This window comes from Myotis yumanensis, unplaced genomic scaffold (assembly GCF_028538775.1).
Source record: "Myotis yumanensis isolate MYYU_CA2020_CCGP unplaced genomic scaffold, mMyoYum1.0.hap1 SCAF_7, whole genome shotgun sequence".
In the NCBI taxonomy this organism is placed as follows: Eukaryota; Metazoa; Chordata; class Mammalia; order Chiroptera; family Vespertilionidae; genus Myotis; species Myotis yumanensis.
Genome location: NW_027223758.1, coordinates 83,457,144 through 83,471,156, shown reverse-complemented (window position 1 = coordinate 83,471,156; position 14,013 = coordinate 83,457,144). Strand labels below are relative to the sequence as shown.

At 50.1% G+C, this 14,013-nt stretch overlaps 1 protein-coding gene across 5 annotated transcripts in view; it reads right to left on the bottom strand.

Moving 5' to 3' along the window:
* CTIF (cap binding complex dependent translation initiation factor) overlaps window positions 1-14,013 on the bottom strand; it is a 238,165-nt gene that overhangs the window by 31,168 nt on the left and 192,984 nt on the right. For all 5 annotated transcript variants that reach the window (XM_070421124.1, XM_070421123.1, XM_070421128.1 and 2 more), the window contains one exon: window positions 3,791-3,946. In XM_070421124.1, the coding sequence (XP_070277225.1) occupies window positions 3,791-3,946 (156 nt within the window). The remainder of the gene's footprint in view (window positions 1-3,790; window positions 3,947-14,013) is intronic.

The window sequence follows — 14,013 nt, the reverse complement described above, 5'->3', positions numbered from 1 at the left end:
AGGAGGAGGGACTCGGCTGGCGCTCAGACCTGGATTCCAACGTGGACGCTGCTGCCTGCTGGCCGTGTGGCCCTGACGAGCTGCCTGGCCTCTTTGTTCTCTAGAAAATGGGGATGATAACGCTCGGGTGCTGTCTGAGTTAAAAGGGAAAAGAATGCATGCCATGCTTTGGACCGAGCTGCAGACTGTGCTGTTACCGGCACTAAATACCACCTACTCCAAGGCCACGTGGAAGGATGGAGCTGTGAGGATGTGCCAGGAGTGCACTGGGGCAGGGAGGCAGGGAGGTGGGTCTGGGCCCACACCAAGAGGATCTGGACTGAGCAGGACTCTGGGGTGCAGCCATGGGCACGTCTTGTTGGGGGGCTTGGAGCATGGCCAGGATGCTCCTTAGTGGGAAGTGCTCCTTAGTGGGAAGTTGGAACTGTGAGCCTGGGGATGGTCTGGAGTCGGGAGGCCCCCAGGGCAGGCTGGGCCGGATGATTTGGGGCCAGCCGCCTGCAGGGCCCAGGGAAAAAGCTTAAAATTTTCCAGCAAGGAGAAAGGCAGCAGCAGTGCCTTTGGCTTCCAGAAACTTCTTAGAGCTGGCTTAACCTGCTGTGGGTAAGGACTGGGGATGAGTATGTGTGTGATAAGGTAGGGGAGGCAGCAGGTGACTAAGAATTCAGGTGTCTGTCTCCTGAATTCTGGGAAGGGCACAGGCTCTCCAAAGGGGCTGATAAGATCCCCAGGGCGCACCTTTCTTTCCCAATCTTCTCTTTCAGGGACGCTGAGTTCTCTATGGGAAAGAGCCCTGGATTGGGAGCTCCCGAGCTCTGGGTGAGGTGTAGCCTAGACCCGTGGTCGGCAAACTGTGGCTCTCGAGCCACATGCGGCTCTTTGGCCCCTTGAGTGCGGCTCTTCCTAAGCCTTAGGAGTACCCTAATTGAGTTAATAACAATGTACCTACCTATATAGTTTAAGTTTAAAAAATTTGGCTCTCAAAAGAAATTTCAATCGTTGTACTGTTGATATTTGGCCCTGTTGACTAATGAGTTTGCCGACCACTGGTCTAGACTGACTGTGTGTCCCTCAAAGGGCATTCAACCCTTGTGCCCCTTTAAGATGGGGTGTGTGCCCAGGCCCTAAGTCAGACTGGAGGACCCCAGACTCTAGGGCAGCGGTTCCCAACCTGTGGGTCGCGACCGCTTTGGGGGTCAAACAACCCTTTCACAGGGGTCGCCTAAGACCATCGGAAAACACATATATATTTACATATTGTTTTTGTGATTAAGCACTATGCTTTAATTATGTTCAAGTTGCAACAATGAAAATACATCCTGCATATCAGATATTTACATTACAATTCATAACAGTAGCAAAATTACAGTTATGAAGTAGCCACGAAAATAATTTTATGCTTGGGGGTCACCACAACATGAGGAACTGTATTAAAGGGTCAAGGCATTAGGAAGGTTGAGAACCAGTGCTCTAGGGAGCCGTCCTGCCCTAGAGCAAGTCCCTGGGGCATTTCTTCCACATTCCAACCTAGTTGCCCCAGGGCACTTAGCACCTTCTCCATCTCTGTCTTCCTCCCCAAACCTGTAGGTAGAGCAGCGTGACCCCTCTCCACAAACGAGGAACAGGCTCAGAGCAGGCGAGCTCTCCCCCAAGATGGCACAGCTAAGCAATGCAAGAGGCAGGATTGGAACCCAGGGCTAAGCTCCTGAACCGCCTCACTACGGGGCCTCGAGCCGTGGCGTGGAACATGGGGCTCTGGTTTCCTCTTTGACAAAACGGTGGGAGCCACAGATGATTTATTTACTCCTCGTGTTTACCACGGAGCACGGCAGAGGTCGGGGATCGTGACACCTTCCCACGGAGTCCAGTGCATCAAACCAGTGGGCGCTAGGGGAGGGTCCTTGTTTCTTGTCGGTGCAGCCCTCCTGGCACCTTCCGGACCTCACACCAGCGTGTGTGCACTGCCACAGGCCGTGTCAGAGTGTCCTGCCAGGGCAGGCTCAGCCCTGCTTCCTCCCCGGGGTGGGGGTGGGGGGGGGGGAGCAGGCGACGGCGACGACAGGAGGTGCCCGGATCACGCTGTTGGGACAATCGAGGTCACTGCCCTAGAAAGTGCTGCCTTCTGCCTTCAGGTGGGTTGTCAGGGGCTCAGGGCAACTCAGGCCGGGACGGGAGGGCCCCTCGAGGCCACCTGGGCCAGCCTCCTGACTCCTGCCTTCACATCATCCCCAAAGGGGTACGGGACGCAGAGCTGCATTCTGAGCTTCGCACATTTTGGGAATGAAAGACAGTCAGAGAGACCATCGTGTGAGCCTGAGAAACCATCTGAATCCGAGAGCATGTGTTAGGAGAAGGTCTGGCTCTGTGGACGGGCGGAGGCTTGTGGGCTTACGAAGCACCCAGGAGGGACTGCGCCAGAAACGATGCTTCAGGAACATTTGCAGGTACCCACCCCCCCGCCCCGCCCCCTTCCCCTCAACGGCTCTACTATCCTTCCTTCAAAAACACAGACCTGTCCCTTGACCCCACACGTCCCCTGCAGCTGACAAGTCCCTTCCACAGAAACACTTCTCCAAAGACTAGTCCACACTCAGACCCCACACGCCACCGACTCCTGAGCGGGGCCCCATGTGGCTCCCGTGCTCACCCCACCGACACCGAGGCCCCCTGACCTCCTTGTTGCTAAACTCAGGCCACTTCTCTGGGGTTTTATCGGTTCCCCAGAGGCCACTCCTCCTTGGGTCCTGGGACCTGCTGCTGGGGTGGGGGGTGGGGATGGTACGGCACATGTGAGGTAGGCTGCCCTGCTCCCAGGAAGGAGTGCTGTGATGATCCTCACGCTCTCCTGGAACCTTCTCTGCCTCGGGTCACTCCCCCTCCCCCCACACCTCCTCGCTGGCTCCCGTCCTCCCCTCCACCTGCACCCTCTCCCTGGGTGACCCCATCGGAGTCTCCAGCCCTAAGCACCAGGTACACATCAACATGATGCTCAATCCATGTCCCAGGATGACCTTCTCCTTATCTTCAGACACTTCCACCTGAGCAACCACATGACGGTGCCCTGGGACGGCCAACAGGTCACCCAAACATAAAAACCGGCTCCTGGTATCCAGCCCTCCTCCCCCCACTTCTCTTCCGGACTCCCCATCCTGACCACGGAGCCCCCAGCACTTTCTCCCTTCTCTGTAGCTCGTGCCTGCAGGTTCTGTTGGAATTAACTCAAAAAATATAACTGGGCTGCAAACCGACCTTCCATCCTCACTTTCTCAGCGGTGCTCCCAGCCCCCAACCTCTCCCTGGAGGATCCAGCGGCCCCCTCAGCCCCCAGCCCACATGTGCCACTGCCAATTCTGTGCGGACAGAAGCTAGGGCCACCTTCTAAAGGGGCAATCGTGCCTGGTCCAGAAAGTACCCCACTGACCTCTTGCTTCTCAAAAGTTCTGGCTTGTTCTTATTTATTTCTTTTTCAGAAGCAAATCTTTTTTTTAAAAAAGAAGTAATTCAATGGGAACCAACCCAGGCCCAAGATCCATTCATTCAAATAATAATACTCACTGCAGGCAGCGTCCTCAGTGAGGAGTTCCTGCAGCCTGAGTCAGCAATGCTTTCTTTGGGGGCCATTTACCTTTATATGTAAACGCAATCAATAAAGACCTGGCTTTGGTAAACAGCAGGGGGAGGGGACGGTTCTCTTTACCAAGGATAATCGCTTTATAACTGGTCCCCGCCATGGCTCTCCTGGTGCCCCAGGCGGAGTTTCCATCACAGACATCGCCTGCTCAGGCCTTACCTCCCGGAGGCAGGTGTAGATGGGGCAGACCAGCACGCGGAAGGGCTCGCCCGTGCTGCTGCGCATGGTGCCGAACACCTCGCACAGGAAGGTGATGAAGCCCAGCCAGCGCTCCACGTCCTGCTGCTGCAGCGCCTCCCGCACCGTGAAGTCCTTCTGCGGAGGAACGAGAGACCGAGTCAGCCTTGCGGGGCCGGGTACCACCCCCTCTGCTGCCTTCTCTGCTGCGGGGCCTGCCGTCTGAGGGCTGGTCCTCACGTTTTCAAGGACAGGAATGGGTGAGCAGTGCCACAGCACCTGTTCTTCAGGGTCCCCAGGTCAGCCATTCAACTCCCTGTGCCTAAGCGCTCTCCCTTTGCAAACCCCCAAATCATGCCCCCCACTCGAGGGAGGGCAATTAGAACACAGCCGGGTGCATGTCAGCAGGGGTCTACGGAGGCCCAGCACTGGGGCAGAGACGCAGCTACAGCCTCTGCCTGCAAGGGGCCTAGAGGGTAATGAAAAAATTAGTCATTCATTCATTCTTTTCTTTTTTTAAAATATATTTTTATTGATTTCAGAGAGGAAGGGAGAGGGAGATAGAAACATCAATGGGGAGAGAGAATCATTGATCGGCTGCCTCCTGTATGCCCCCCACTGGGGATCGAGCCCACAACCTGGGCATGTGCCTTTGACCAGAATCAAACCCAGGACCCTTCAGTCCACAGGCCGATGCTCTATCTATTGAGCCAAACCACTAGGGCCATTCATTCATTCTTAAAAGTATTATTGCCCGACTGAGTGCCAACCATTGCATTGAGGCTAAGATAAGACACGATAACTCGTAGTTACAATACAAGGAAAGGTCTTAAAAGCCACTGGGGATTCCAGGTAGAGGGATGTTGGGAGCTCACATTTACTTAGCAAGAGAATTTTCATTTTAATTTCAAAGAGAAGAAAAAATTCTACAAATAGCTTTGAAGGGAAAAAAAATAACCCCTAGATTTCTCACAAAGGCACAACAACATGGTTGACCTTTTACTTGTACATTTCATGTTAAAATTCAGAGACACTGAGGCAACATCTTCATATGCTTGAGGATAAAAGAACACACCCAGCTATGAGTGAAAGCAAGAGAAAGAATCTTACATAGCAGATGTTTGAAAAAAAAAAATCCCACCATGTGCTTATCTTAAACCCCCCCCCCCCCAAACCTAAAGGATACAGTTGCCATGGAAAACAGTATGGCAATCCTCAAAAATTAAAAACATAATCACAATACGACCCCACAATTCCACTTCTGGATATATATCCAAAAAACCCCCGAAAGCAGGATATTTGCATACCCATGTTCACAGCAGCACTTTCGACATGAGCCAAGAGGTGGAAGCAACCCAAGTGCCTATCAATGGATGAGTGACAGAAAGTGGTCTATGCAGACAATGGAATATTACTCAGCCTTGAAAAGGAAGGAAAGGCTGACACATGCTACAACACGGGTGAACCATGAGGACATTAGGCTCAGTGAATAAGCCAGTCACAGAACATTGTGTGTTCCAGTAGGTACTGGGTAGAAACAGAAAGTAGAATGGTGGTTGCCAGGGCTGGGGGCAGAGGGCTACGGGGAGTTGTTTAATGGGTTAAAGTTTCTGTTTCTGGCAAGTTGAAAAAGATCTGCAGATGAGTTGCAGAACAATGTGACTTATACTTAACATGAATGAACTGTACACTTGTAAATGGTTGAGATATGGTATATTTTATGTTATGTGTTTTTTCTTTTTACCACAATGAAAAATAAATACACAAACTGAGATGTGCTGTAAGGTGTAAAACAGACACTAGTTTTTGAAGACTTAGTATAAAAAAAGAATGTAAAATGCCTCATATTTTAAAATATTTATTGCATGCTAAAATTTGGATATATGGGGTAAAGTAAAATATACTATTGAGTTTAGCACATACTACTGATAAAGCCAGAAATTAATTAGAAAATAGAGAAAAAATTATATATAAAATCAAGAACTAGAAATAAATTTAGAAATGCCAACAAAATTGAAAGTAGATATGGAGTAGATAAAAAGAGATAAAAGCTATTTATAACACTATGCTGATGATTTTGGAAAAAATGATGAAATAGGTGATTTAAAAAAATAAATATACCAAACTTTATTAAAAAAAAATAGAAATAAAAAGTTGGAAAAGACTAAAGGTCATAAAACAAAATGAAAAGTTCTGAAAGAATTAAGAGGTGTCTACATTTATGATTTTTTTAGCTAAGTTATTCAAACTTTAAAACAATTAGATAACTACTCTGTTATGCAAATTGATCCAGAACATAGAAAAAGATAAGCTTTTCCAGTTCCCTATTACCCAAATCTCAGAATGATAGTAAATTTCAAACAAGGAAGTCTATGGCTAATTTCTCTAATGTGAATAGATGTGAAAGTACTAAATGAAATACCAGCAAACAGATCCATGATAACCAAGTAGATTTTATCCCAGAAAGGCAAAGGTGAGTTAGTATCAGGAAACCTGCCAACATAATATAGTACATCAATGGGCCTGATTAAAAAGCAGCAGAAACATCCATGACCCTTGGAAGGAAGAAGATAAAATGATTTACTAGTAACATAATTACATATATGCAAAACCCAAGAGAATCCTATATAATAAAGGGCTAATATGCTAATTAGACCGGACGGCGGACCGACCGTCCGGATGACCTTTTGGACGAAGCTGGGGCTGCAAGGGCTGAGCTCCTTGCACAAATTTCGTGCATTGGGCCTCTAGTTCTCTAAAGATTAGAATTAATAAGAAAGTTTACGAACTAACTTATGAACTAGTGCTGTATTTAAATGCATAATTAATAAACAGAAGCCTACAGTTTTTCTATGATAGGATTAATCAGTGAGATAATTTAATGCACAAACGCTCATTAAGTAAAACAATATAAATTCTTAAGTGACATCAAGGAATGTACAAGATTTCTATGAAGAAAACTGCAAATTGAACTGAGATTTAAGAGAAAGTCTAAAAACAAGGGAAGATACACATAGTGTTCCTTAGTGGGTGGACAGCATTGCAAAGACGGTAATTCTCCGCAAAGTGGTTCACAGGTTCAGCACCAATTTGTACTCTATATTCCAATGGGAACGTTGGAGGGTAAGGGGGAATGGAGACTTGAAAAAAATTATCCTGAAAGTACTTTGAGAGAATAACAGGGGAGATAGCTAAAAACAAAGCAAAACAAAACAAAACTGTAAGGAGCTGTATTTCTTTTCACCTATCCGAAACTTTAATAATTAAAAGGGTATGGAACTGACATAAAAATGGACAGCTACATCGGACAGCCTAGAAACAAATTCGGCACCCATCGGGCTCATCACATGGTCCCCAAAGAACCACAAATCAGTGGCAAAGGAAGCATTATTCACTGAAGCCACGATACAGAGACAGCGGTCTAAGTGTGAGAGGGTGGGGGGAGAGGATAATTTAGAGTCTCCCTTCACACTGGGCCCTAAGATGAATTCCAGATGGAATAAAGAGGTAAATGTGTGTGTTTTGTTTTTTTTTTTTTTAAAGGACAAACCATAAAAACTTGAAGAAAATGAAATTGAGTATTTGTCAAATTTCTGGATAAAGAAGGGCTTTCTATATATTAACACAACAGAGGAATGCAACAAAATAGTATAAACACTCTTAGAAGGCAATAATATTCTGGGAAAAATATCTGCAATAAATGTGACAAAGGGTAAGGGTAACGGGCATTAAAAGATAATTCAAATGTCAAAAAATTAAATCTCAGTAGCAATTGAATGAAAGTCACTCCACCCCCCCCTGCCACCGGCCCCTTGTATTAGCAAAGCTGAAAACTGATCATTGCCAATGCTGGAAGGATGCAGTGAGACAGGAACTCTTGTGGATGGGGAGTGTAAATCAGTAGCGCTTTCACAAAAAATCTTAAAATAAGCTTTAAAGGCGTTCTTATTGTTTGACCCAGTAATTGCACTTCTGGGTAATTAGCACAAGGAAATAATTAAAAATAACAGGAAAAATAAGCTTAATGCACACAAGAATTCAACCACGTAAGTATCCAACAATAGAGGAGTGATAAAGTAAAGGATGATTCATGCACCCATCAAACATTATGTTTATGGCCCTGGCTAGTGTGGCTGAGTTGATTGGAGCATCATCCTGTACAACAAAAGGTAGGGTTCGGTTCCTGGTCAGGGCACATATCCAGGTTACAGGTTTGATCCCCAGTTGGGCGTGCATGCAGAGGGGGCAACTGATAGATGTTTCTCTCTCACATCAATGTCTCTCTCACCCCTTCCTCTCTTTAAAAATCAATAAAAAACATTAAAAATTATGTTTATGAAAAGTTTATAACAGCATGGGAAATGGCTATCGAATGAATGACCAGTAAAAAAGAGAAAGCAAAGGCAAAATGGTATGTACTATACAATCTTATCCATGAATACATTTTTGAAAAAAGAGGAGGAATATCAAGTGTTAACAGCAGTGGTTTCTCAATAGTGGAATTGTGAATGATCCTTATTTTTTAACTTTTCATTATTTTCTGCATTTCTTTGCTCTTCTGTGAATGTATCTTTTTATAGCCAGAAAAACAGGCTAGTGAGGAAGAAATTGGCAGGTTGTGCCTCTTCTCCTTCGCTTTTTAAATGAGGGCAGCGGAACGCTTCGAGTGTGATCGGCCAACTGGTGGCGATTCTCACTAACGGGGTGGCGAAATGGGTTGCGAACATGCCAGCCAAGAGGCCACCAAAACCAGCCTGTGTGTCTCCTCGGGGCACATACAGCGCAGGCTGCCAGCTTTTCCTCTGGAACAGGGAGCTTTCTGCCAACCCAAACCAGCCGTCCCCTGGGTCCCAGCTCTGCTTCAAACTCGGTCTTTTGCATCCAGAACCAGCAAGGGGCCTCCAATTGGTGGCAGCCATTTCAAAGTCTGGTACTTGGCCCCAGCTTCTCATCAGACTGGCAGGCTCCCTCCCAGCAACCCCTAGTGCCATTCCCCAAACGTTAAGGCTACCATTTAAGCCCCGTTTCCTGCCTAAAACTATTTATTGACGTATTGCTATTTCCTGCACTGGCCACATCAATAAGCCCTGAAAGCCATTCAGTGTCTCAGGTTTCTCAAGGCATTCTGGGAAATTCTTCCTGCTCTGGATAACCACATGAACTCTGGCATGATAGAGTCCTGTGGTCAAGCCAAAAACAGCTGCAACCCAGGCAGAGGGGAAAACACCCCCCGCCCGCCCGGCGGGGCCAGCAGCCACGCGGGAGACGCTGCCCGAGAGAAGGGAGGGGGAAGGCACAAGGATCAGTGTATTCCTCCGAAACCTCCTGAAGTAGATGCACAGTGCAGCCAATCCCTGCAAACTCGCCATCATTCCCTCCTCTTCTCTTTAAGACAAATGACCAGGGGAACTTTGCCCATCCACACTCCACATCCCTGGGGACTCTGGTCGGTTTCTGTGCAGAGAGGTGGCCGCTGCCATGGCCCCGGTGGGAGGAGAAACTGCAAGAAGTTTCTTTTTCCCTGAGAAGTAGGGATGGGATGGTAGAGGGGTGGGTATTGGGGAGCTGGTCATGGCCCAGCTGCAATGAGTTGGTCCCAGTCTTTCTTCTCCCAGATCACTGGCTGGAGAGCTTAAAAAGCATATTCGACAGAATTTTTTATAACTTTCAAATAGAAGGTGCTCTACTTGCTTGGCTCAAATGCTCCCTTCCTTTGAGTTTCCGCTCCAACGGCAGCTCCTCAGGGAGGCCGCCCCTCACCGCCCCTCTGGGAGAGCAGCCCCACCTCACGACCCAGACCCTCTGCCTTTTCCTCCCAGCCCTCAGCACCTGCATCAGGTCCCATAGTTGTTGCTGCTCTGACTCTTCCCTAGAAAGGAAGTTCACGCCTCCTAGAATGGTACCCAGTTCCCACTAGGTGGCCAGTACCATGCAGGACTGGATGGGTAAGCGGTCCGCCATAAGCAGTCAGACATCTCTGCTCAAGAGGCCGCCTGTTCAAAGGAAACAGGCTGCAGCCACGCTTTTCTTCATCTAAGACTTGAGCGCAGAGGGTCCGTAGGCTTGTCGGCCTCAGCTTTTCTTTCATTTGTGGCTCCCGTTTCACTCCCCAGGTATATTCTTCCCGCCTATCCTGTGCATCCTTGTGCATTTGTTTCATTTGGGTGGGTGACATTTTTGTCAGAGGGTGAGCTTCCTTTGTTTACTTGGGACTAGTTTTCCCTTTCAAGGTGGAGTCAAGGAAGGCCCGGAGGCCCTCGAGCCTTGCCTGAGAGAGGACCCGAGTGTGCCAGTTCCTGTCCCTTCCTGGGGCCTTCGGGCTCCAGGGGATGCCTGCGGGTCCTTATGAAGAAAGATCTGTGATGCTAAGCCACCTCCAGTTGGGTTCTGTGACTTGGGCCCAAAGAGAACTGACCAGTGCGGCAGCAGGCCTCTCTTCCGTTGACCTGATGGGTCCCTGGGCCCCACGGGAGGATGGAGGGGGCTGAGAGCCGGGGATTAGACTTCTAGCTGAGCGGAGCTGGAGGCGGGAGAGGAAAGAAGGGCGACAGGGCTCAGCATCTGCGTCCTGGGCAGTGCTCCTCGGGCAGCAGCCTGTGGCCCTGCCTCTCACACACCCACTCAGGCCAAATCACGGAAGGATGACCCAGGGAGTGGGGAGGGCTGAAGACCCAGGTCTTGGTGTCACTCTGAGCGGGTCAGACAGACATCCTTGGCTTTAAGGAGTGACAGGGGTGGTGTACCTGGCGCATAGTAGGTGTTTAAGCAAGTGACAGAGAGACCTCCTGGTCATTGTATCCTGTGTCAATCTGGCCACCAAGACAGCCTCAGACCTGGCCACCCCCTCCTCCTGGCAGGCTGTGTGTGTGCAGCCCCAGCCAAGGGGCACGCCCCCAGGCTGGACTCACAGCTGGCCATCATGCCACACTGTGGCCACAGCTGCCAGGCTTGGCTCAGTCCAGCTGGGCCCTGAGGCCTGGTCCTGGGGTTCAGCCACACCTTGGTTCTGGAATAGCGGGAGTCTGACCGAGAGGCCACTCCAGCCCTGGCAACCATTTGCTGTGGCTCCCTGTTGTGTGTGGAGGAAGAAGGCATCTCAGAGGCTGGTGTGAGCATGAGATTGGCTGCTTGCCTTGAGTTCTGATGTCCCCTGGGCCCCGCACTGCTCCTTGCTGTTGGGCGCGTCCTTTTCCACTTCAGTATCCCTGAGTAAACCTGAGTATCCCTGACCTGCCCCCCATGGCCCAGACACCTGCCCACATAATGCCAAAGCCCTCCCCACTCCACTGCTTCACTCTGTTCTGCCCCCTCCCCCAACACTGTTTGGATTCGGCTGTGAGAGAATCCCTCTCAAACTAGCTTAAGCACAGAGGGCCTGAGGTGCCTTATGTGAGGAAGGGGTGGGCCCATGGACACAGCCGGTCCACGGGCTCTTGGCTTTGTGCATGCTGGCCACTTTCTCTCCTGCCAAAGGCTGTCAGCAGCTCCCAGTATCCACCATAATTGCTCATGAGCCCAAGGAAGACAGATCCCCTCTTTCCTCGTGTCCAACCCACAAATCTCGGGGAAGAACTCTAATTGGTCTTGCTCAGCAAATGACCATCCCTCAGACCAATCACTGTGGACCTGGAGATGGGCTTCCCATATGATTTACCAGACCCAAGTGGGCCCTCTGACAGATCCCCAGACCACAGACAGAGAGAAGAGTTGCTCACTGCAAACACAGGCCCTCCAGTGTGGCTTTCACACACGCCTGATACTCTCCTGAGCTTCACGGCCAATTCCCTACGTGCTGGTGGTGAGTGCTGCTCTTTGAATCCCACCGAAAAGAATAAAGAGAGAGTGACATTATGGTGATGATCTTGAATCTGCTGTAATCAATAGCCATGAAAATCATGCCCCAAATGTCAACCCTTTAACTATTATTAATAAAAAAATCACTGGGGATATTCTTGGCGACTAACGGTTCACGGCCCTGGCCCTGGCTCCAGGTCAAGGGGACACACCATGGCTGGAAACCCCCATCAGCCGCTTCCAGTTGAATCTAGACTATTCTGGAGACATTTTCCAAGCTTCCCAGGATGTGAGCACTCAGGACATTTCTGAGATGGCAAATTCAGGTCAGGTAAGCTCAGCTCTGCTGATCCATGTGTGGAAAGGAAAGGGGGGGGGGGGGCAGGCATTGGGATGCAGTGGGGCGAAGCCGCGAAGTCAGTGGGAATTCTGTCTCACACTCACGCAGGCATGAAGCCTCCTTCTCAGCACGGGGAGCTGGCACCCGCTGTGGCTGTGGCCTTGGGAAGCCCTCAGAAGAGGCTGAACTTTACCTTTTAGCCTGAGCAGGAAGAAAGGACTGGGCTGCCCAATTCATTTAGCCTCAGGAAGACCCTGCAGGTACCACTTGTCAGGGACACGTGAGTGGGGAGCACTGAAGTCCACAGACCTGGGGCAGCATTCACTAACCAGACAGTAGACTGTGCAGGTGTGACACCGTGGCCTGACCTGCTGCTAGCCTGCTTTGGGTGATATGATACCACCTACATTTACACAGCACCTTCCCCGCCGGCATTCCCACCAGCGTTACTGATCTATCCCACAGGTGTCCCACACTGCAGGACAAGGTCGTCTGGGGATCTGACCAGCCTTCCGAAGCTGTTAGAGCTCAAACCCAGGTCTCTGATTCTGCGTCTGATGCCCTTTCTCCCAGCAAAATGTCTGTTACACAGGCGTCCTGTGTGAAAAAGCCACCTGTAGACAGGATAGCTGCCTGCCTCCTCCCTGCAGGTCCCCCAGGCAAACGAGCCCAGCTGTCAACTCTGCACAATTGGAATTCCTCCCTGCCTGGTGGCCGTCCGCCCAGAGTGGCTGTGGGTGTGGAGGCAGGTATTCACCAGGGTCTGGCCCCACACAGGTAGGTGTAATCCATTATACAGAGCTCTCTGTGCGGAGGGGAGTGTGGTCACTATGGCCTGAGCTCAAGGAGCAAGAAGAAAGGGCCGGTGGCTGTCTGTGACTCTGTGTTCTCATCTGTAAAACGGGAAGAGACTATTTGACCTGCACAGGGTCAACGAGGCGATCGAGTGATGAAACAGAGGTGAGCACCCTCTGGAATAGAAAAGGGTTACTGTGGCCCCGTTCTGCAACTTGACAAACGAGGTATACAGTGGACAAGTATCCTGCCCAGGCTTTCCCATGTGAGTAAGAGGGAGCTGAGGCCAGAATCCAGCTTGTCCAGCTTCCTGGAGTCTGCTCTCAGAGTTACTGCCTGGTCAGGTTCTACCAAGGGGGTCAGGGCACCTCCTCCAGGCAGCAAGTCTGTCTGGGACCCCACAGCTCGGGGCCAGGCCCACAGGCCATGCTCTGGAAGCAATCGGAAACTGAAGGCTGTGAAATCCCGCTCTCAATGAGTAGCCCCGTTACTTCTGAAACCGTCTGGAAAGCTGGTGGTAAAAATAGATGATTACACAGGCGTTATTAAACTATTTATAGAATTTGAGAAAACCCCTTGAAATGCTCACGAAAAGATTTGGCCTATAATGGGGATTCCAGAATGACTCAGCCTGAAGCCCAAGTCTACCCGTGGCTTTGAACCTTGCTAGAGACGAAGTCTTCAAAAGTCACATTAGCATTTATAGGTCATTATTCCTCAGGGAAGCCGTAACGGGGGAGCTCACATCTTTTATCAAGCTGTATCCCAGAACGTGTTCTGAACGACAGTCAAGAAACAGCCCTGGGCGGTGCACGTGGACAGGGGCTGGGAGAGAGGAGGACATTCCATAAGGCCCAGTGGGCGTGGGGAAGGCCACAATGCGCATCTGTGAAATGGGGATCCTGCCTCCTGCCCTGCCTCTGGGAAGCACATGTGGATATAGACGTAAAAGCGAAGGTCACGCCTGTTCTTTCCTCCAAAGACATGCATGGAAGCTGTTTGCATGTCTCTGTCTGGATGGGCCCGCGATTACAACATGCCATTCCGTTTGGTCCTCCCCATCTGGACTTGACGTCGGCGCTGTGCCCGGTGCCTCAGGGGAGGGGTGGCTCTGAAAGAAGCACTCAGGCCTTCTCGGTGAGCGGTGAGCTCCAGGCCGCAGACCAGATGGCCCTCATGTTGCTCCAAGGAGCCTCGGGTCACCTGTGGGGGTGGCTGACGGGCAATGGGTAGGCAGAGGCTTAGTGGGCCTTGATTCCGGGCAGAGCCCCTCTGC